The sequence below is a fragment of the Dendroctonus ponderosae genome, unplaced genomic scaffold, assembly GCF_020466585.1.
Source record: "Dendroctonus ponderosae isolate FM_Combo_2020 unplaced genomic scaffold, Dpon_F_20191213v2 Dpon_F_20191213_6, whole genome shotgun sequence".
In the NCBI taxonomy this organism is placed as follows: Eukaryota; Metazoa; Arthropoda; class Insecta; order Coleoptera; family Curculionidae; genus Dendroctonus; species Dendroctonus ponderosae.
The window spans coordinates 12,969,337-12,994,478 of record NW_026018814.1 but is presented as its reverse complement, the minus strand read 5'-3'; the positions used below and the strand labels follow the sequence as shown (position 1 = coordinate 12,994,478).

The 25,142-nt window shown below is 33.1% G+C and overlaps 1 protein-coding gene across 4 annotated transcripts in view; it reads right to left on the bottom strand.

Annotated features, from left to right (window-relative positions):
* LOC109546566 (homeobox protein invected) overlaps nucleotides 1-24,927 on the bottom strand; it is a 111,685-nt gene extending 86,758 nt beyond the window's left edge. For all 4 annotated transcript variants that reach the window (XM_019917559.2, XM_048667491.1, XM_048667492.1 and 1 more), the window contains exons 1-2: nucleotides 24,216-24,927; nucleotides 16,898-17,412 (exon numbers count right to left, since the gene is read on the bottom strand). In XM_019917559.2, coding sequence (XP_019773118.2) covers nucleotides 16,898-17,412; nucleotides 24,216-24,811 — 1,111 coding nt within the window. In that variant the 5' untranslated portion in view covers nucleotides 24,812-24,927. The remainder of the gene's footprint in view (nucleotides 1-16,897; nucleotides 17,413-24,215) is intronic.
* Between the last annotated feature and the right edge of the window lie 215 nt (nucleotides 24,928-25,142).

Sequence of the window (25,142 nt, the reverse complement as noted above, 5' to 3'; positions counted from 1 at the left end):
GACCCAAACTGATTTTACTCTTTATACCACTGTTTATGTATACACAAATATATCAAGTATACAAAAGAGACTAACTCATAATTACTACAAAGCAACAGAATCAAAATTTTATTTTTGTCCCCGGTCTATCCTAAATGTAGCTTTAATACAAATTAAAATATCTGTATATACATTTTCATACATAAACATTTTCCTGAAATTCAACTTCTTATATAATGAATTTGAAGAATTTTCCTTTGATCTAATGGTAGATTGTAAAGAACTGAAAGATACGTAGTAAAAGAATCGATTTGACGGGAATTTTAAACTTTTTCGATCAAAAGTTGTACAGTTATTTGAATAAAAATTACAATTTTGTAGTTAGCAAACATTCTAAAACTTTTTGCGAATTAATTTGAAAGAATATTGGATGTTTAAATAGATATTAATGATCAGGTCAGGCAGTTAGGTTAATGCTAGTTGAAAAGCCCTAAATCGGTTACTTTAGATAATAAGTAGCCGATGGAAACCCTGTTACAAACAAATGGCCTCAAGAATCTCGAATGAGCTCAAAATAATGAAATATATCTGACAATGTTTCCCATCGGTTCCACATTTTAATGACGGAATTACAAGAATCCCACATACGCAAAGCGAAGCCGGTCAAAGATAACTCCAATGATCAGCTGAGAAAAAGGATCATTCATAGTCCGGACTCAACTTGGGTGGTCCCCCCAGTAAACGCGGCCGCGAGCCGGCGTTGCCGTGGGGATCCGCTGACCCCCCGGAGGCCCCCGGTCAAATTAAGACCGTTTATTTACTTAGGTGATTGATCTGCGGTCGCTTGATTTATTAAAGGGGGTTATTAAGGCGTGTTAGATTTGGTTTGGTTAAAATTTTAATTACTGATCAATTTTTTTTGTTGGCCGATAGTGGAATGTGAGCCAATAACATAATGGAGCAAGGCGATGTTTCTTCAAAAATAACATAAAAAAAACTGTTTAATATTGGATATTTCAAATGGGCTACTTGTACATCGTACATACATAAAATCGTTTTAATTGAATTGTTACGGCCGTCGTTGTTCCCCAATTTCTTCTCAGTTTTCTTATGACTTGGTTTGGAAGCCGCGCGAAAACAGCGTTTCCACTTTCCTTATTTGCGACGTAGATGAAACGTCTAGAAGTATTACGCAACTGTTCTCATGTTTTGGAGAATATTCCCGCTGCTTCTAAAAGCCATGCTTATGCCCTAGTAAGAACTGACAAAATGAAGATGAAATGGCGAAAATGATCAAATAAAAACACATTAATTTGTTCTGTTCTGTTCGAAAGACGAGAAGGCTTTTGCTCAAAACGCTCATTTCTTCACAAAATAACACACCGATGCACTCCGATGTGTTTAATGTATTGGAACTTAAGATTAATTATTAACTTATTATAACTTAAAGAAATTATTATACAGGATGAAGGGATGCTTAGGAAGTACAGGAACAATGGTAAAAATAATAATTCTCATCAAAAACTGAGATATTTGCTAAAAACTAGATCAGAAAGTCGGCAACAATGTTTTTCAATGTACGTAAACTCCTGCATTAACATTACGTAAATAACTGTGGTTTTTTAATATCAAAAGCTCAAGTAACCATAAATAAACACAGAAAGTGAGGTTGAAATGCAAGAAAATAGGTTAAGGTAGCGGTACATTCACCGAATGTCAACAAAGCTGGTGATGGGCGCTATCGAATGATTTGGACTATCGAATAATTACTAAATGAATTATTGCAACTATCGAATTAATTCATTCAATGAATAGTGTGTGCTATCTAGTGGAGTGTAGAAAAGTTACAAATTATAAACTTACATTCGTTTTAAAATACAGGTTTCTAGGTAAAAAAGTGTCACAGGTAAAAATATAGTTAGGCCACGCACTACAGCTGTTTTAGCAGTAAAACAATATTTAGAAACACTACTATAGGATCGATGAAAAATGCCTCTGGCCTTTTAAAAAAACCATGAGAAGTTGATGCCAGAGTGGTGTATGCCTTATACAAAAAGTATTCACCCATTCCTGCAGCTTCAGTTCCCTCTGAACGATTATTTTCAAAACCTGGACAAGTTACTAATGATCGTAAGAACAATCTGTCTCCAATAAATTTATATTTAATCATATTTTCAATGATCTTCTCTGCGGCAATTATGTTCAATAGATGCTGCTCCATGTTTGGTACACCTCTTGGTCGCCCACTATCTGCCTCGATTCGTGGACCTAATCGTCCAGTGTCTCTAGCTCTATGTGGGCGTAAGTTCATGTGTTCAACTAAGTCTCAATTTGACAAAATCTATAACCTGTAACTACCCGATAATGACAAAAAACATTATTGCCGCTTTGACTGTTCGTCAAAAATTGTACGAGAGTGCTTATTACTATCAATAATTTTCTTAATTTGATGTAAAAGTCGAAATTTTCATTTTCAAATGCTTAACTATTCAAATAGGCTACCTATAAAAGATGGGACCATTTCCAAATAATACTTAATAATAAAGTTGAAATATGGTTTTGAACTGTTAATAAATTCTAGAAATTTTCAAAAACAATTATTTCAATACTTTTCTCGTACTAGAAAAATATCAAATCCTACTCAAAGGCTCCGGTGTCTTTTAATTAGCTCGTTGCATTTCTTGCCTCTTTCCCGTGAAAATGATGTAGTAGTCGAGGTATTTTGAGAAACTTGATTTTTTTGGAAAAATCGACCTTTTACTCCCCCCTTATGAAATTTTTGACCATAAATCAAAATGTTGCAATAGAGTGTTTTGCCCTTATTGGATTGTTTCCGACCTAAGAAGCTGCCCAATATCGAATTTGAAGGTTGTGGCCAATTCTTAGTATAAAACTACTTTGGATTTTCACCTAATTCAAAGTGATCGTCAAAAATGCAATATGTATCTTATATTCGAGGCCTAAAAAATATAAATATAACTTCGCAAACTTTTCTTTTTAGGTTTCTGACCTAAAACTACTCATGTGCGTATGAACTTGTCACCGCAATTCGGAAACGCCCCGAATACACATTTTGCTTTGATTAAACCTACGGTGATTACTTTGAATTCATAATTCTTGGTGTTTTAAAACAACTGAATGTGTTCTAAAACAAGAAAGTCGGATTAGCAAAACCGCATTTATCATATTGAGTAAGTTTCGTCGATCGTTCACGCATCCCTAAAAGCCATTACATCGGCATACTGGTAAAAAATGTAAATCAGATAATAATTATTTAACCAATATCCTTAACAGCATTATACTAATCAGGAAACATCATCACCAACTAGAAAAAAAAATCGAACATCAGACCACTTGACCGTTGTTGAATTCGGTTGAACATAATCCCCTCGAATTTCTCAAGTTACAAACATGTTCTTAATAGGCCGATGAATAAATGAATTTTTACTATTCCTTAATAAGCTTTATAACAAGCGACAAACAGCTATAAAGCCAGCGCTTAACCGAAAATAAATGTTAAATAGTATAAAATTAAATAAATACCTCCTATCTTCATGACAAGTAAAAATAACTCTGATGGAGCCAATAAAATCCATTTGCGTCAAAATAAAACAAGAAACAAGATAATCTGGCCAATAAAATCATAAAACGTTCAAATGAAAACATCTAGTAGATCCAGTACTACATCTGTTTAGGCATTAGCATACCATCATGTTCTTGTCCAAAGGACGGTTAGAGATGAGTGATTTATATCGACACTTTATCCGTATTATAATTCGCAGTCAGGTTTGTAAAGTTTTTCTCCCGAATCCAGATGAAAGGGTCTATCCAATTCATGACCGGAAAATGATCAAAACAGTATACAGGATGATTCAAAATTGACGCCATTCATTTTAAGGAGTTACTGGGGCTGACTTGGAAACTGCGAAAAAAACGATTACATTTATTTCTCGAGAACATAAGCTATCAAAGAAGCAATTTCAGCTTCCACTAAAATGGAGAGTAGTCGAGAGCACCTTATTTGGACGTCGTTCTAATCGCTTTTCAAGCTATGACATAAATTTTAAATTTAGTAAAAGCAATTCACTTGATGTCAAAATGAAATTATCAAAAGACTATTTTTTTAAATCGCAACAACAACATGATTGGGGGTAAATTTGGTGTTCTCGAAAGCGCTTTAGTTGTGACTCACAATTTTGCACGAGAAATACCTATTACAATTTCTTTAGTTAGTGTTCTTACAATGATTGGTTTATAACAACATTTAAAGCAAAATTTGCGAGATCTAATTTTTGAAAACCTATGTCGGAGAACAGCAAGTAATGAAAACTTAAAAAACCGATCAAATCATCAGTTAGTCATAGTTAAATTGCCTTTAGATAGAGAATTATATCTGGTTGCTCATTCTCACCGCTCTTTAAGTAAGTTTTTGCCATAATTTATTGGACATCAAATAAAATACTGAATTCTCGGAACGCAGTATTTGATTGGTTGAGTTTTAAATGAAATAAAACTATTACAAACAAAATCAGAAATTTAGAGGAATTCCAAATAAATAATTATACTGAAAATAAATTAATCCGTAAAAGCAGTAAAAGAAAGACATTAATATTTTATTTTTAGACAGAAGAAAACAACTGGAGTCTGTGGTGTGATTGTGCTGCAGTGCATGGCATCCATTAGTCTTGCGGATCTAACTACATAGAAACATTTAAATAAAACAAATGCTTCAGATAATAAAGAAAAAAATCACAAAAAGTTATTAAAACATGTTATAAATGCCAATATTGATATTTTTATAATGAATTATTCAAGTTTTCAAGAATTTGGTTTACAGAATGGATAGTTTAGCCTGAAAATTTGCACCACTTCAATAATCACCGTCAGTGTTCTAAGACTAAAATATTTTCGGAAGGTACTTTTCCACTTATTTCAAAAAATATCTTCAACTTTGCGATTTTAAATAGGATACTTTGTATGCATGAGGACTCAAAATTAGCTTCATTCCTCTGGGTATGTTTAAGGAGAACATAAAAGTAGTAAAAAATTGTAATTCTTACCAAAAACTGAGATATTTGCAGAAGATTTTTACTAACACACTTATTTAACACCTAGATCAGAAGGACGTCGGAAATGTTTTCAAGGGTAATCTGCTTCATTAACATTACGTAAATACCTTGTTGGAAAAAGTGAAAAAGAAATAGGTTAGGGTAACCAGTAAATGCAACTTATGCAACGGATTTCTTCAATATATCCAATAAAAAGTTATGACTAAATGATATTTTACAATTAAGCGCACGGTAAGTGACGAAGAAGAATGTCACTAACCAATAAATAAGAAAAACATTTTGGCGATTGGTGGTGAAACGAAAATCTTTGATATGATTTGTGGGTATGAAAATAACCGTTTTGAAATGTGGAAAACTCACTAGACGTGTTCTACCTTCTTAACTCCCAAGATGTTAGTGCCCGTGTAATCACGTTATTAAGCACTGCTCGCAGCATTACTGGGATAACATTTTCAGCAGCTTCGCGTTTTCTATTAATTAACTCCTGCTCAATTTGTACCGGTGTTGGGAAGACCGCTGACAGTCCACGTCTCAGGAAATATTACAGAGGTAAACCCATTGTGCCATTGTTCCGCCTTTTTCAAAACAAAAACCTGGGAGAGAGTGTAGATGTTCACATTAGCTTTTCACTCCCACACTAACTTGGTTGGAAAATTTTCATTTGAGAGTAAGTTGTAAAATGTTAAAAACGACTCAGCTCATGATCTATAATTAGAAAATGCCTCAAAATTGCTTGGGCAACTCCATATTCCACATTCAATCAAAACAGCTCAACAGTAATATTAATAAAGCGTTCGTAAAGTATCAAGTTACAATGTGGAGTATCTGGTATGAAAATGAAATGGATCGCATTTATGCGGACCACCCGTTGACTAAAATATGACTTATTAATGACACACCGTCATGCAATCACGGAAAAGGACAACTTAGTTAATATATTACAATTAAAGTTATTGCAGCATATAGGTACACCTTATGTTTTCGCCTGGAAAAGTTATATACGTTTTTCAACGTTAAATGGTAAATTTTAATCTCAAACGTAGATTTTGCGCAATAGATGTAAAAAAATATGCAAAATTGAGATTTGTAAACGTAAACTGAGTTGATAATAATAAAGTTAAGTTTCCAGAGCACGAGTGGATGTAGAGGAAACTTTGGGAAAATAAAGATAATTTCCTATTAATTTGATTAACATCTTCGGAAGTTTCTTGTATCTACCGAAATGAGCAAATAAAATCACGTTTGAAAAATGTCGTCTAGCACTCGATTCGAAAGCTATTCACCTACCTAAATGCGTACAACCCAATTTTATTAACTATACTTTATAAATTATAACTAAAAAGATTTGTTTCGAAAAATCGATTCACGCTTTTAGACTTCCTCTTCAATAAAATCCTCCGCAAATAAAAGTCATATTTTTTACTATGAGTACTAAAAGTGCGTCATTCTAATCAGTTGAAGATAATGTATGAATCTACAGTTTGATCTTAAATAGGTAGAATCATCTGTGGAAAATGTACAAATTCTAAAGTTTAATTAGGGTTTCCAACAGGTTAACCTTTGTTTATACAAGTAATGATAATCAATCAGTTTCTTTGAAAACTTTGACTTTATCAGAAGAATTAATGTGGTTGTAATTAATAACTCCGTGGTTTCTATGTCGCGCGTCTATTATGTAGCTTTTACCGATTTGGTACTCTTATACAGTTGAGATGTTGGAGCTCAAGTAAAAAAGTTACCACAAATACGCTGTAATAATCACAAGTTTATCAATAAATATGCCTTAGTGCATAGATGCGCTTTTCAAAAAACATTATTAGATACGTATTTTTTAACGCTCATAGTTTTACTGGGAAATACATTTTACAAATTATTTTGGTTCAATTATTTTCACGTACACAAGACAAGTATTAAGAGAATTAGAGCAAATCTATTTACTTACATAATCAAAAAGCGAAGGCATCAAAATGGTCCAGAAGTGAAAAAAATATTAATATTTAAAACAATGCACTATTTGATCCCATTAATTAATTACATTTAAATATAAATACGTATATACAGTTTTTTGCGAAAGTAACTTTCGATATGTTTTCTTGCCAAACACTCGTTTAGATCTCAATCTAAAATACCGTTATTCTGTCGACAACATAAATAAATAAGCGCATAACAAATAATGTAATTGAACGGAAACACTATCGATTCGATTTCCTAAAAAAGATCTAAAATCCTGCCTGGCAAATCTGAGGTGCAGCACTAGTAAATAAAGAAATTACTTTCTTATACCGAAATGTCAATGAGCTTAGGCACTTAAAGAATTTCCTTAGTAGTCCATAATGATTCTATTAGCATTGGCGGAACGAAATAAAAGAAAATTTTAAATTTTATGCGCCGGGTTTTGCATAATTTATCAATTAGCGACTGTGTGTCAATGAAAACCATAAAAACATTATTAGTGAACCGGCAATTAACGTATGCAAATGAGGCAGACCATAATTACACACGGTGGTTTTCAAATATGAACGTACGTGTGTTTGTAGTTCTATACCTATGTAATTAACTAATTAAGTTGAGTTATCTATTTAACACCGAAATAAACATCCTCATAGATTTATGCTTTAGCAAAACAAGCGCAATAATTTTTTGGGCATCAGAATTTATTGGCATTCTGCTTTTTTCTCAATAAGTCGAGTTTCATTCGATAGAAAAGGCCATACTGGCTTCAGCAAACAAGTATGGCTTCGTAATTAAATAAAAAGTTAATAGCGTTGATGGCGTCGGTTAATTAAATTACTAGAACTCATTAAGACATTCCTCACCAATAATTAATGCTGCCCACCCTGGTTTCACAGAGACAAATGAATCATTCCTGGTTTTTTCGTATCACTCAGAATATTCCCTTAAAGTTAATATATTTTCTAATTCAGCATTTCAAAATAATAAAGGTAGACAACATGCAAACTCAACGAAAAAAACAGTTTTAAACTATGGGTCATGTTGCGGCAAGATTTTGTTTGCTTTCAGGTCTTGAGCCGCAGCAAAAAGACGAGGATTAACTTAATTCGTTTCGCGTTTTTTTAATATCAACCGTCTTTCAACACAAAAACTGTTGAATTAACAATTCGGGTATAAAATGTGAATTTTGCTTTTCTTCATTTTATCCAGTGTGCACGCTACACACCAGTTCCTTCATTTTTTTTAAATAATGCAGTTTCACTGTTTTAACTATAGAGATAATTTATCCATCACTGAGATCAGAAGTTTTTTTATTAACTGTATTCTCAGACTGTTTGTGTGAAGTCACTTCTTCATAGAGGAAAAAAAATCATGATTAAACATGATCATGATTAGAATGTTAACAGTAATATTGTAGATACAGCCTTAACTAAAGAGCAAAATAAAAGTTTGCAATTATTCGGTTAATTACCTGTGCATATCAGTCCATCACAACACGATCAGAAACATTAAAAACGACCTGTTTAAAGTGTAATTTAAATATGAAAGAAAAAACGTAACGGGTTCTAAAACCGAATGATGGTTGTTTTTGTAACATGACGACGAACTTGAATTCTTTTTGTTTAAGACTCACGTCACGATACGGCGGAATTATTATTCATGTATGCGGACTGTTTATTTAAATAATGTAGATTTGGACAAGTTAATTAAGACCCGGTTTTCCAGTTGCTTTGAACAAAATAGATTTTTTTTAAACACTTCGTATTAAAATTTATAGAATTTCAACAGCGCCAATGTCACATAAATACAATGCATAACTGTACAAGGAAGCTCATACAATCCCAGGGTGGGTCTAAAGGATTCTCTTTCTTGCATTTTTTGTTGACACTCTTCGTTAAACCATGATTTACTGGTTTTCTTTTTGGTTGTCCCGATGGTTTTCTCTGCTGTATTTTAAATGGTTTGTTCAATATAGTTCCACAAACCTTCAACATCCAATGTGCGATTTTCTTTCTCAATGAGCTACTGTTCCATTTCTTGTTCGTATTTTTGCTGTTCTATTGAATTCTGTAGTTTCGTTATGTTAGATTGTGTGGTTGGTTTGGTTTTTTTGGTTTTTCTGACTCGGTATTCTGATTTGAAGTTTGGCTTTTTCCGGAAAATGGTCTGTATCTCCGTCTACTCATCTAAGCCTTCTTACGAATTACAATCTGGTTACAGGGTCGTTGGATACTAAAGTTTGTTTATGAGAGAACATTGTGGATTTGATCAGCATATTGTTAGCTGATGCTAATTCTATTAGTCTTTGTCCGTTGTCATTTGATATGGATATTGTGAAGGCTATGTTGACCTATTGTTCTTTGCCTATTTTTGCAATGTCACATAAATATATTAGAATACTGTGGGGAAGGGGATGATATTCCTTATAAGAATAGAATAGACACATTTTATTTATCTTTTGGTATAAATGTTCCGAAAATCTTCCAATGTTCGTTTTTCTTGTGGATGGTATGTAGTTATAGAGTATTTGTTGAATGTATAATCAAAAAAATGTCAACTCAAACCGGAAACGCTGGCTGTATATCATTAACGTAATGAAAATAGCATTTTTTTGAGTGAACTACATGAAAACACTACTACACCTTCGGGATCGTTGGCTGTTCAAGTTGTTTATTAAGGGTCATTACCATCCCATTATAATATCGTTAGCATTGCATAGTGCACACCTGTCTAAAGACTGTGGAAGATAACCGCATAAAAATACTAAATGGTAAATGGGCAGGAAAGATTTAGGAGAATCCTAATGTGGGTTGAAAGTATCAATCAAATGTTTTGCATAATGGTACCATTGATGGGAGGAGACGGGACAAGTTGTTTCTCGCTGAATAACGCGATAATAAATGACTGTGCACGTTTCAGTCTAATGCCATTTAGAATAAAGGAATAATAGAAAATAATGCAGTTTTTGCGAATATTAATAAAGGTGACATGACACAGCGAAGAGGCGAGTCGTTAAAGGATATTCTTTATGGTTAAAATCAATTTACACAAATTAAATGTGTGTGCAGAGTCTGCTTCGAGTACCTACTTCTCAATAATGTTCCCGTTTATTATATTCTTATTTGCCTCACTCACTTCATCTGAAAGTTTAAAGCGTGTTTTAAAGAACTAAGATGTATATGTATTTCACTTTAGAAAAACTCATATAAAAGTGTAGCATCAACGTCCATGCAAAAGCACTGTGATTATCAATATTCCTTCGAGAGCTTTATTCCATTCAAGAGAAACTACATACTTGTGCTTACAGTACAATCTGCATTCACATCTAAATACTAAAACTCTAAGGAACCTCAAATGTTTAAACCTTGCTGTTGAAAATGCGCTTAATTGCCTGGGAAGAATATTTTAAATAGTATCGTCATTTAAAATTGATAATAACTGAACATCGAAAACGTACAAGAAAATTAGGTGGTTACTCGTGAATACGTTTTCATACAATATGCGACAGAAACGATATACGACGGAACATAAACCGCATAACAATTGAACGTTAAGGGAAACAATATTAGTTACACAAGTGGTAATACTTTCATCAAATAGAATTAACCAGTAGATTAGAATGAACGAAGAATCTTCAGAAGTTTTTTCTAAATACACTGATTTAATTAAAACCACTAAACTAGTTATTATTGTGCTGTTCAGAACCAAATGCTCCATAGAATTAAGCTGTGCATTTACATTGTTCAAGTGACTAATATTTTTAGCTGCAAGTTGTCCCAAAATGCAACTCGTTATTGTGCTTTGGGACAGCCCTAATTGGGATAAAAATATACTAACAGTATGACTATTAAGTACTACATCTTTGACAAAACCGAAATTTTCCAAAAATCTTAAATGTCCATTTCCCAACCAGCAAGTGCAGTTGATTTTGGCAGTTTTATTAAGATACTTGAGTCGTTGAGTTCATATAACTTATCATTTTCCAATCTTTCAGTCTAATAATTCACTTCCGAAATTTTATTCTAAACTGTATTCCCTTTCAGCTCTCTCATTATCTAAATTGTTATCGTTTTATAAAAAATAAATATTTAACTAACTTTGTTTATGAAATTTCATGAGCTTATTTTCTTGTGATATGGATCTCTTATTAGTTATTTGATAAAAATTACGCCGCTTCAATCTCTCTCTCATCTCAAGAAAGATTCTACTATCTATCACACTTTTTACTAGACAATCTTTTTTAACATTAACTTGCGATGCGATTAATACATTATTTTAACCATATCAGTCACTAAATCAATACATAATGATGTTGTAAAGTGAAGTTATAAAGCAAAATTGTACAGTTTTGTGTTAAAACTCACTTGAAAGTGTTCATTGATATGCTAGTATTTATATATGTAATTTCTTTGTGAACTCAATTGAAAAGCTAAATTTTGAAACTTTCAACAATGTCCATCTGATTATACTGATAGATTTGTAGTCTATCAGTAAAATGATGTATTTTATTTCAATTTGCTTTTTATCGGTTTTTTTATAGTTATCTCCTTGCAAGTAAATTATAGAATAAAGTAGTATTAATATAATAAAGTCCATATTTTCATTACCTGACTTTTCATAAGAATTTTGAGTCGTTGATTTCATACAATTTATCAATTTCTAACCAACTTATTCGTTCATTATTTTTCGCAGTTCATCCATCCCAAAACCTTCGGCTCTTCAGCATCAATGTTAAATGCTATTCGATCAGTTGCAAAAGCACATGAATTTATTTTATTTTGACTAAAAGTGTGCGTATTTAGAAGACGAATTCGAGATACATCAATTGTTTTCGAAAGATTTTGTTGGGAGAAAGCTTTCGAATCGGCCTTTCAACAACTTCAGCAGAAGCTACATGATTAAGCTCTGTTTTGAATCATCCATTCCCTAACAGCCTGACTGTAATCTTATAACAGCCAAAAGTTGTTGAGCCCAAAACATTTGCTTCGGGTCATATTCCTCCATAAATAAATAAATATTCAAATCAACCAAAAATGTAAAAGATTTTTAGATTTATTTAGGAAAGTTTTCTTGTTAGACGCGTGTACCGTGAAATTGTACAGACGTTTAGACGCGTGTACCGTGAACATATATGTATATCTTCAGGGTTGCAATATTTATAATTTATAGATTACCAAAGAAACAAGAATATAGTCACGTATATGCAAAATAATGTACCAGTAGGTTGGTGTGAAAAACTAAAAACTCACTCACCCTCAAGTTCCTGTTGAGATTTTTTTTTCTCTCTCTATTTGACGATCACCAACAATGAGAGTTTTGAAGATTTGTCTTCAGTGTTAACACTCTTCATTTTAGTTATGTCATTAGTGAATATTACAGTAATGATCTGGGTGATTATTCTAACTGATAATATTAATTATTGTGTTAAACTAGTCAAATTTCGCTGGCCTTCATTTTATTAAATTTCTGCTTTCTCGGGAAATACACGATTTATTACGAATATATGGACAATGAAAAAACCAATAATCAAAATAAAATTGATCAAATAAAAATATATACATACTTAGTTCAACCTGAATTAGAAACCTGTGCTACACTGTAAAATACCAAATAAATTACATATTGATATCAAATCTACCGTTATACAGCGATAACAATCTATCAACTTCATACCGCCACACTAAAAACCGACTTCAAAATTAATGAAACCATTACAAGACTTTTATTTTTCAAATCAGTTACAAATTAAATTACCATTAACCGGTAATTAATGCCGATTTAATCACATAAATCGCAAATCACAAGTATGTTTTGCATTCTAATGACAAAAATATATCACGGAATAAGCTGGTAGGTATAAATAACGTATTAATTATAATTTGTAAGACATAATTCTATTTTCCAACAGTAACTATTTCTGTTTAAAATATTAGTTTTTCAATTGCATTTCTCTTCTTCAAATCCAGATTTGCTACAATTTTTCGTGTTCGAAATGTATAATATTTAAAGACAATTCCGAAACATGTGTTTAAAGTTAGCTAATATTATTCTAATTACTTATTGGGTCTAAAAACATTGCTTTGGTGACTGATAATAGCTTTCAAAATAACACAATTTCAACAAAGCAATGATACTATTAATAACATTCACAAGGAGGAAATCCGATAATCGAAAGTAGGAAAGTAAAGCCAAAGAAACAAGTTTAAAAATGGGACAGAAAACACTGCAGAAGAAATTTCCTGGCTGGTACGAATGATAGCATTCCATCATATTAATGTCGTATAATAAATAATTCAGATCAACGATTAAGTTATAAGTTTACATCGATATTCTAGATCGTCGCATCAATATAAATTATATTAAACATTTTTAAGTTGCAAAACTAAACGGAAACAGTTTATAGCATTTCAAATCGGACAGAATCAATAAGTCGTATCTACATTCAGATAGATTCATGTATCACCGACCTTTTACTGCTGTACTAAGCAAAGCGATTCTTGCTTCTGCATCGATGGTAAATTTTTCGGTAGGCAAGAAACTAAAAATATGTATTGATGTTTTCCTCCATGATTTATTCTGCTTAAATATTGCGGTTAAGCTTTACTAAAATTATTACAAGCAAAGTAAAAAATTTACTTTAGAAAATTCAATGGACTTTTTTGGAATTTTACTCGTAATATTGTCACTCATTCTGGACTTACGTTGCTTTAATTTTGTTAAATAATATTGATATTTTTACTTTACAATGGGGTAAAGAACGAAAACAACAAGAAAAATTGCAAATAAATGTACAACCAGAAAAATATATTTGTTTTCTATTCAATACTAGATTAAATGATACTAATAATATTTATCTACTATTTTATTTATACTGATATCACTCAAAAATGCTTATATTCCAATATAATCATGCTTAAGGAAATCATAAAATGCAGGATAATCTTGCTCCATCGCATTTTTAATGACTGCAAGTGCTAAAAATTTTCTTATTTTATTTGAATAAACTTGGAAGGTTTTCCATTTTTCATTGCTCAGAAAGTTCCTCTTTAAATTAAATCGAGCCTTCAGATTTATATGTTGGGGCTCTTAATTTCTGAACAGCAGGATCGCCTATTTTACGCCATTTTTTCAGGGCGGATTGAGCCAACAAAATTAAACTTGGAGAAATCCTAAAAATAACTATGTTGTAGATATTGAACCCAGTAGGGTTTTGGTGCTGTTCTGACAGTTTTTTTCATAATAAACATAATCTGTTAGCACGTTTATAACTCTGCCAGAATTTGTTTACTTAAAAACGCTTAAAGAAAGTCACACTTTACATTCGCAAATCTATTTTTAACATATAATTTTTTTCTGTTAGTATAATAATATTTTTTTGTTATATTGGCAATAGGATTAACGCTGCCAAATGTGTTTACTGCATGCCACTAATTAACAGGACAGTTGTAAACTATTTTCAAAATACAGTTTAACTTCGCATTCGCCATATGCTAGGCTGAAAGTCGTTATATGGAATCGGCATTCGTCAGCTTAAGTTTGAACTAGATAAGTTGATGTAGAAAACGTGTTGTGACAAAAATAGCAAAACAAACGCCGAACGTGAATTGCACAATGCTGTTGGCAACCGGAGAGTGTTTTTAGCAACTACAAAAGACTATTGAAACATTTATATTGGAGATTAAGCCCACCCACATGAGCAAGCTCAGCGATGATGGTTTAACACCTTGAGATCGATGCCACACACGCATTTCCAAGTGCCGGTTGTGGGTATCGATATCCAGTATCGACTGAAGTCTATCCGAATTTAGAAGGGAATTCACAGAAAGTGAGACATGAAATGGAAATCATTCTTCACAATATATTTAAACGTCTTTGATTTTACAATTGAACAGCCTTGAAAATGGAACTTTTGATACTCATTAACGTCTGATGTTTTTGCAGTCTTCTTTGATAAGTTCATGTGTTTGAAGAACAGTTTCAGAGAAAAAAGAACAGCGGATTTTTCGTTCTAAATTCAAAGCCATGAGATGAGAAAGTTTAACAATCTTAACAAGAGAGTAGTTTCGGCCAGAAAAGAAAGAAAAATATTATTTCCACAGCGCAAGGTTTTAATAGAAAAAGTTTGTACAAAAAGCTTTATTTGAAATTGACTTCTAAACTAAATATTATTGCCATGTAATTTGCACATCATTGTGAACCAAATACCAAAGTTTGCGAAATATTTAATATTGTGCCAAAGTAATATTCGCTACCAATTTGAAGAGCAAAATTACTTTCTAAATACGCCCTTAAATTGTTTGCACGTCTTTATTAAACATCATGTATAATCCTTAATAGAAAAAACATAAATACATATGTATTTACTACAATCTCAAACTCTCACACAAATTTAAATTTATTGCACAAATGTATCAAAGTTTTAAAAACTATTAGCTTATTCGTATAATTAACCAATTACCCTGTACCTAACCGCATTAAAATTTAATAAAAAGAAATAGTGTTTGAGAGACATTATCAACCGGTTTTGAATGCGGAAATTGAAGAGTTGGAAATATTAGCAGCTCGTAATTTATGACAAAATCGAATGGGTGCTTCTAGAAATAAACAATAAAACAACTTATTCCATTATTACATGCTATTAATTAACGATTTATTAACGAGAGAATTATAACGTTTACAAATTGAGATGTTGATATTATCACGCTGCGTGTAGGTTTATGCAAATGATTAACAATAATTTAGCTCTCAGGTGTTATTTAAACAAATAAGCAGCGTGTGCTGAGAATTGCGGACATTAATATCTTTTAATTTATTAAATTGTGAAACTATTGCCCCGGGTGGATTTGACTAAGGCAACTTCATTGAAATTAAAAATCACCAGCATGATGGCTAAAGACTGTTTCACAAATTTACCTGTTTATGTTCTACTAAACTAATCGTTAAAGGGTTATTTGAAGGAACTGATCGTTCGATCGAAGAAGCAAACGTTGGTCATAGATACATGAAAGGAGAATTATGGAATAAGCATCAATGTGAAACGGCAAGTAAGGATCATTTATGAGGAAACGTAAGTACGTGTGTGATAAATAAAAGTACAAATCAAAATCACTGGATTTTTTTCAAGTATTTTATGTTTAGACCAATTAGAATTCCCCGCTTCAAACTGCTTTTAGACGTGCTGCGAAACTGGGTTTTCAAGGACAACTATTGTTGCTAAAAGATCACAGTGGCTCGATTTGGAACGTTAAGAAGGTATTCTAGATGTTGAATAATAAATAATACAAGGCACATCACAATCCAATTTAAAATTGCACTAGCAATGCTTTGCAGAACACTAGGACGTCAATTGTGCGTCACATTTCCGATTTTTTTACGTGCAAAAAGTCTTAAAAAATTCGTGAAAATAAATTATTGCTTAATTATGTCCGGTCGATGCTCCGTGCACTCGATAAGAAATTAACAATTTTCACAATGTTAACACGAGATGAGATCAACGACTAAGAGTTTGATTATGTTCCCTAATTTCTTTGTATTTAATTCTGCTTTTGAAGCCTTTTTGTGAAATTTCATTAAACCATTTTTGCATTAATGTTTTTGAATTTATTTCATTTTGAATAGCAAAAAGAATTATTCCGTGCAAAAATAACATAAGTTATTATAAAAGAACAGTTTTCATAATTAGTTCATATTAATAAAATATGTCCCATTTGATTTAAGAGATACATTCTGAAACAAAGAGTTTTTTTACTCACTTCAAAATATAACTTGTTTGACTAACGCGATTTTTGAAATAAACGACTCAAATTTAATTGGATTTTGCCACTCTTATATTATTATAAGTTTTATCCAGTTGCAAATAAACCTACAAATTCTTCAGTATCAAAATAGTATCTTACCTGAACTTGGTCGATCCGAGTACCTGGTGCAGTAAACCCATGCTGGCCACAGAATCGGCTGCCCATCTTTTCCTCGCTCTCCCTTACTGTCACAGACTCCATCTCCTTTTGGACTGAGATCGACTGGACCTTTTTCTCCATCGGTTCCGCATCCGTCGCTTTTTAAAATACCGGGGGACGTTGACAGGGTTCGCCCTTTTTCTTGCAGTCTGTACTCGCCCGGAAAACTCGACAACTTTTCTCCAACATGAAGAGCCGCTAAGCCACTTAACTTTTCCGCCGACGTTCTCCGACAAGGAGGTTTGCTTTTCCGTATGGTAATCGGGTCTAGAATTTTACTCCTGCCGAAATCAGCTTTTAGAATATTATCTATGGAGAATTTCAGGCTTTCCTGATTGATGGAAGCTGCAGACTCGTTTGAGATATTTGGGTCGCTGTTTTGAGGGCTTGGTGGATTGACTGAGGGGTTCGTTTGCGACGAATGGCTGTGATAGAATGGGCTTGCTGCTTGACATCTGAAAATAAAATAGGAAACGTTTTCAAAATCATTTGACCTTAATATGATTTTGTTCATTTTAATGGCAGTATTTTAGGTAAACAGAATTGCATTAAGCCGCGAATCAGCACAGAAGCGTGCACCAATGTTTACCTAAGCCAAATAATACGTCTCCACTAGTTTTCAAGTGAATCTAAATTAACTTGGCCTTTGTTCAATAACGTCTTAAATTGAGAATCCGCAGGGAACAAAGTTTATTCAAATTATATCAGAAAATTGCAAATTTCTCTGCTAAAGCTGCCGTATGAAAGAGTAGATATTGTTTGCTTATACAGGGTGTCCCGTAAGCACATTATCAAAACGGTACTGCCATATTCTTTGGATCAAAAGAAGACCTAACTTTTATTAACAAAAAATGATCCGTTATTGGTCACAATTCTTCAAAAAAAAATGTCTCTACATCGGGAGAATGGTACGATGGATTTTGGTGAAACTCACTCTGAATTTGTTCTTATGTAAGCCTCAGAGTTCAGCCGTTTTGGACAAGTGGTAAATTCTTGAGAGTCGTGGTACAAAAACTACTAGAACTTTTTATTTGGCCGATAAAATCAACTCATTTTTTTTGGTTGATGCACTAATCATTTATTCACAACTTTGTACTCTTCGTAAAATCATGTAGCATTCATCGTTTTTACACAAAACTTTGCCACTTAACATTGTTAGATGTGGTAGTATTTGCACCACGACACTAACGAATTCACCACTTGTCCAAAACGGATGAACTCGATTGTTTCATCAAAATATGAGTCTTACATAACAACAACTTTCTAATGCTTCGCAAGGATGCGGAATTTTCCGGATTAGCTCTCTTCAGAATTGTTTTTAGTAGAAAGTGTTGGCGAAATTAACAGCTCTTTGCCCACGGAATCGGCTAATTTGTGATCATTTAGGACGGGCTACTCCCACAAACTATTTGCGGGAGCAGAGAGAACCACAGGCATCTACCGTTTTAAGCGGCTACATAATTTTAAGTAATTATATTTTGCAAACCTGAAGCAACGAGAAGACATTTTTCATTTTCGGGCTCAGTCTTTTCAAGTTATTTTACTTAGTTATTCTCTAACTGCTGCGAACCAAAGTGTGGACTAAACTGTGCAATTATATTATGTGATATGTTTCTTCTAAACTGCTCAACAAAATCAACAGTTCACTGACAAATTTCACTAATTTTAGAACTGAATAAATTCTGACTGCTTAGACCAAATTGATTTCTGCTTGAGGCGTTATTTAATGCAATTCCTTCTCGGTTGGTGAGTGGTTGCGCAGAAAAATAGAGTGTCAGATCAAATTTCTACAGGGTGTCAAATGAAACAATGAAAAAAATTGGTGAAAGTTCCGCGTACTATCAGTTGGGCAAAAAAAACGACTTTTTGAATTTCAACACTAGAAGCATTAAGATAGACCTTCCAGAATCATCGATTTAGAAAGCAAATGTGATCTGGGTAATTTTTCGGCCAACTCTAGATATGAACATTTCTTTTTATTCGAATGAATCTAAAAGTGAAATTTTTCGATCAGAAGCGATGATCAAAAAGTATCACTTTTCTTTACTGTTCATTTGTTTTACTTTTGCGCACGGACTTTTATGCACGTGTGCGCAAAGTAAATGTCACAAATTCAACGTGTCACTGTCATAAAATATTTTAAAGTATTTTTATTAAAAAGAAACCGACAGTCTTTTTTAATTAATTACGTAGGTATATAAAGAACTATTGATCATAATTTAAAGTTTACTTACAATTTGTAAATTATAACTTTGTTACAAGTCTCAAAGTCATTCAAAGGGTCTATTTTTCTGCGCCACGTTGCCATAAGCAAAACACGATTTTTTTAAAGGTCGCAATTTTTTTCAAAATATACATCTTATACAAACACCATACCGTGAAAGCAGCACTTGAATTTTCAACACTCATTGTTTCACTTGTATATCCTTACAAAAGTACGCTTTTGAAAAAGTACAAACGTCTAAACATGACAATTTCAAAAATGGCATTGACATCAAATTTTAAATATGAAGGTGACGGCTTTTATTTTTGGCTATTTTTATTTATTATAACTTTATTCCTTTATTCGAATACAAAATATTGTTCGATACGAGGGCAAAAATCCGTTTTTCGAACTCTTGGCGGATTGACACCCTCGACTTCGCCTCGGGTGGCAAACGCCGTCTTCGTTCGAAAAACGACACTTTTCGCCCTTGTATCAAAAACTACTATTTAAAGCGTGTATGAAGTTTAGGCTTCATCAGCTAACATCCGCTCTAGATCGTAAAACGCATACCAAAACCAGGAAATTGATGGCTCCGAAACCAAAAAAGTTGATTTTTTAAGACCGCCCTGTTTATAGAACCAGAAAACCTGATTTTTGTCCAACTAGGAAGATGCCAAACTTTGCAAAATTTTACATTTTTGTATTAACCGTCCGGTAAAAATTTATCTGAGGCGCTTAATATTTACCAAAACATTGACTAATCAAAAATAAATGGGGCTCAATGACCCTTCAAACCGAAACCAAATCGCTCCAAGCAATCAGAATTTATCCAGTTCCAAAGTTGGGGCAAATTTGGCTAAATAAAAATATTTATATTTTAATAGATAGACACGAAGTGTCTGTCGTCTTTCCTTGATACATTCAAAGAAAAGGCTTATTAGGATTGCTACTGATTAACTACTGTGACGTTTATGGTCAATTTAATCATTTTGTAGTCTTGCTAAATTTCTACTTAACTATAATTAAATTTTAACGAAGATTAGAACATTAATATACATTATAATGAGCTTAGTCGACCTGTTCTCTGAGGCCTTATAAATGAGACTAGAATAGTAAATAGAATTTAAAAACTTTAGGGAAAAATTAATATTGAATGCTTGACTTTGTATTATGCACCAATATCCAGTTCGGCAAGTTAATATTGTCAGCAAATAATACCTACATAATAATCGGCAATGCTAGACAATAGACCAAGTGCCACAAGATTCAATTACATACTTCGATAGCTATTGATCGAGATTGAAAACGTCTTTTAATTCTTCAGAATCTAAAATAAAATGATGCCTTTCATGCCACTTCAGTCACTCATTGCTTTGCACAATACTAGTTTTTGGGTCAATCAGAATACGTATTGATAACCGTTGCTAAACGTTTTTCCGCGCTGGGCGATTTTTATTTGCATTTCTGCAACAAACTATAGGCCTTTAGAAACTGATCAGATAGAGATGTGGCAAGTCATCTTTGTCAATTTAATTATTTCAAAAGACTAAACTATAATAATCAATCAATGCGACTTAAAATTATGCCTGTTTCAACCGTTGTGGGTAAAGCAAAGTAATTTATTTGCGAATAATGACTACACTTATTATATGGGAACTATTATTTCGATCGCATTCAAGTAGATACATACAGAGATTATTACGACAAAATATATCGTTGCTACATCACAAACTATCAACTTTTACTTTAGTAATTTTACTAATTACTAATATTTGATTGTTAGTTAGTTAATTAATAAACGTGTAGTTCATGTTTGATTCCCATGTTGGTCTTACTGAAATCCTGTCCAAGCTGGGAATTAATTGGAAAATGATCAGAGCAGGGTGAAAAAGTATTAAAAGCTCCCACTCGCGTTGGAATGAGCTCATGTAGAATATAGTTGTGAGAGAACTGAAATGAAATGTGCTGATCTCTTATATTCAAAGTGAGAAAATATTTTCGTTTAAAAATCAATCAAGTTCTCCATCACTAAATTCAAGATTAACAGTTTAAAAAAACATATCGAAAAGGCCTCATCAAAATTGTCTTCCAAACTACAAAAAAAAAACATTTGCGCATTATTATGTATATAGAAGATTTTTTCTTCATAAATTGTCTAACTATAAAACAAGCATTACGTCCATAAAATGAAATCGATTACATACTAAGTACTGAAAAATATATCATCAAATATGTAAGAGTCCCGATCAGATTCGATTGACGATGATATTGACGGCAATTTTGAAATGAAAAGAAAACTTAATGGAAACAACGAGCAACTGGACATGACAAAACTTGCCCAAAAACACCAGACATGAACAGGGATAATGAAAATAGAGATTAAATAAACGATACCCTAACAGAAACCATGGTTAGAGTAGGAAAGGAAATAGCACAAAAGGAAAATTGCATCAAATCAGAGACAGAAGAACATCAGCAGAATCAATAGAATACGTAGAAATGAATAAGACTATCAGGAAAATAATAAAACAAAACAAAAGACAAGAACAAGAATCAGAAATAGAAAGAGTTATAGAAAGCAACAGAAATATGAAATGCTTAAGACCAACAAGAAAAATAAATTAAAAGACATGAATGGCGTAGAAACGAATATTAAAGATGATATCAATATCACACAGCTATTTTACACAAAACTATACCAAACAAAAAGGGAACCACGGAAAGAAATCATAGAACAACTACAAAATAAAATAAAGAACGTAAACTTAGAACTACAACCCGAAATAAGCAGATCGGAAATAAAGAGGGCACTGAAAAAAATGAAAAACAACTAAGCACCTTGAAAAGACGGAATAACGGCAGAAATGCTAAAATATGCTGGAAAACTGTGGTTCATACTCTTCTCTCCTAAATAAAATGCTAAAAAATAGAAGAATCTCAAAGAATTGGAATGAATCCCTAACCATCATCCGACATAAGACCAGACTTAAAAAACTATCGACCTTTAACAATCCTTAATGTAGTTTATAGGCTCCTTACAAAATACTAACAACTAGGCTAACAACAAAATTCGACGGATACCAATCGAAAGAACAGGCCGGCTTCAGATAGGGATTCAGCACGAGCGACCACCTTTTAACAATAAAAATCCTAATAGAAAGATCCCACGAATATCACATCCCATTATATATTGCGTTTCTCGACTTCAAAAAGGCTTCTGATAGTGCTGAACACTGGGCAGTGAAAAGCTTGTTAATTAATAGCAGAATAGACTGCAATACAGAGACATAATAACCAACATATATAGCGAAGCAACAACAATTGAAATTCATGAGGAAACAAGGCCAATACACATAAGAAGAGGTGTGAGACAGGCCGAGACAATATCACTTAAACTTTTTAACCAGGCCCTAGAGCATATTTTTCAAAAATTGGACTGGGAGGAAAAACGTATGAAAATATGTGGGCTACACCTGAACAACCTAAGATACGCGAAGGATATCGCCTTGAAAACAGATAAGAAAGAAGAACTGAAGGAAATCCTACTGGAAGAAATAAACTCATAGATAAGAAGAGAAACGAGTGGATAAGAAATAAAACGAAAAGTAAGACATGTCAGAGAGAAACTGGGCGAGGTCTATCTCGAAAGGTGAAATGAAGAAGACTAGTTAAATAGATAGATGAAAGAAGAATTACATCCATAATTTGATGCGCGAAGAAACATTAAAACACAGTTTTGGACAAGGCAACATTTTCCATATTAAAACGAAGTAACTAAGTAGGTACCTAATCTAAATTTTGGGCCTCTGGGGACCGGGGGCGTATGTTTAGGTACATACACTTTCAGTCAGATATATTTTTTTTAAATCAACAACGCGAACTTAGTAAAAAAGCAAATCTTTCAAAAGTGAATCGCGAGCAAAAGAGAATAGATAGAATAGACAAAAGAGAATAGAGAAGAGTGGTATGTTGGCAACGCCATATTATATTATTATTACATTTCCCAATTAGTTCGACCTCATTAAATGTCGTAATTTTTTAGTGTCGAACAAAAAACATTATTGATTTTGAAACACTGTTAGTGATGTGAACACTGGTTGCAATAACGCATGCTAATAATAGTGCATTGTTATTACGTATAATACATTTTTATGTTCGCGGCGTTATATTCAGTCGCTCGCATAAACAACTTTATAAATAAGCGATAAAATTGTTTCAATAACATTTGATATGGTTATACTCAGTTTCTAGAAATTTCCGTTGAAAATAATGATCTAGGTAGCTATAAAAGTTTATTGCTTTAGCGGCTGAAGTCAAATTGGGTCGAGTGATATAAACAAAGAATTTTGGTGTTTTCCGGTGTAATAACTAAATTTTCGAAAATTCTAAGACTAATCTTTCAATAATCATTTTAAGAATTGGATTGTAGTGAATTTATATTCAACTCAATTAGTCCCAATCCTATGTTTATTTAATGTAGGTTGTTCGGGAGGTCTTTTATTATTATGCTATAAGTAGGTTCATTTCTGTTTTATAAAGATTTTACTTTTTTATTTACGGAGTTCAAAAAATTAATTGGACCCAAGTGAGAAAAATATTATTGCATTTAGATCAGTTTCGGTTTTTACGTGCGCATTTTTACAAACATAGATTAGATAATGGTCCTTTTGTACCCAGAAAATATGTAGATAGATAGATATGTAGCAAGTTTTGTTTTTCTTTCCTAAAAAATCACGATTTTAAAGTTTTTAAAAGCTACCTATATCTACTAATAAAAATTCGCTGCTGTGAAAGGAGTGAAGGGGTGACTTTCGCGCCGTTAATTTTTGAGCACTTAGGACAAACTTGAAAAAAATTTGCAAAAAAATTAAAAGCATAGCAAAGAGACACTCCAATTGAAAGACCGTGAATATTGACTTTTAAAAATTGGCGAATTTTCCCTAAAACCCTTCTGCATATTTTTGACTAATTCCGAATTACTGTGGAAATACGTTGATATGAAAATCGACTACATTTAGTCATAATGCTTAAATGAATTTTTCGAATAAATACCTCGATCCAGGACTTCCAGGACTGTCACCGCCATCGCTCCTCACTGATCTGGGCGAGCACAAACTCGAACTGGTCTCTCCTGTCCTAAAATTGAACTGTTCACTCCGAAACCCGAAACAGCCTAAATGTTCACTTTTAAAGCCCCCGATTTCACTTTTAAACAGATAGTTGTTTTGAGGCGACGGACAGTCTCCTCCAAACGACTTTGTGCTGCTGTTTGATGGACTCAGTCGATGATGCGCTGAAGAGGATACTGGACTAGAAGACACTCGAACAGTGTCAGTGTGTTCATTTCGCAGAGTGCTATTTGTGATTTGAGATAAGGCGTTCAAGTGATTTTCAATGTTTTTGAAACTCAATGTGGATTCAGGCTCCTCAGCTGGTGCTACTTGCGGAGCAGTGTTAGGCTGGTTTTCATTTTCATTGCCCACTGACAAAACCGTATCATCACTAGAGCAACTGTTTTGATCAATATGGGGTGAATTGCGTTCGAAGTGATCACTGCTGGAGTCCATGGACTCAGTTGGAGTTACTAAACGAGGTCTGAACGCAAGTAGATGAGGAATCATAGCAACATTAGAGGTTAAGGCTGCCATAATGTCATGTTTTCCACAACGTTCACTTAATTAAACCTTCACCGAATATAAGAAATCACTTCAGTCGCGATCCGAATACATCAGATCAAAAGCATCGATCGATCTTTACCCGACAACTTACAACAAACATCTGACTGTTTCCTGATCACATTAGGGCGGGGCAAACCGAGTTAGGCGGAGCAAAAGGGGACGGACACGAAAAATAAACGAATCAAGTGGGAGGACGCCGCATTCTCCCGTCTTTCCGGACAGTTTTTTGTTATTTATCGATAAAGGAGTTCGAAAAAAAGTTGCCCATCAGGATTTTAAAAGCGGTTTTCAAAGATTCTAC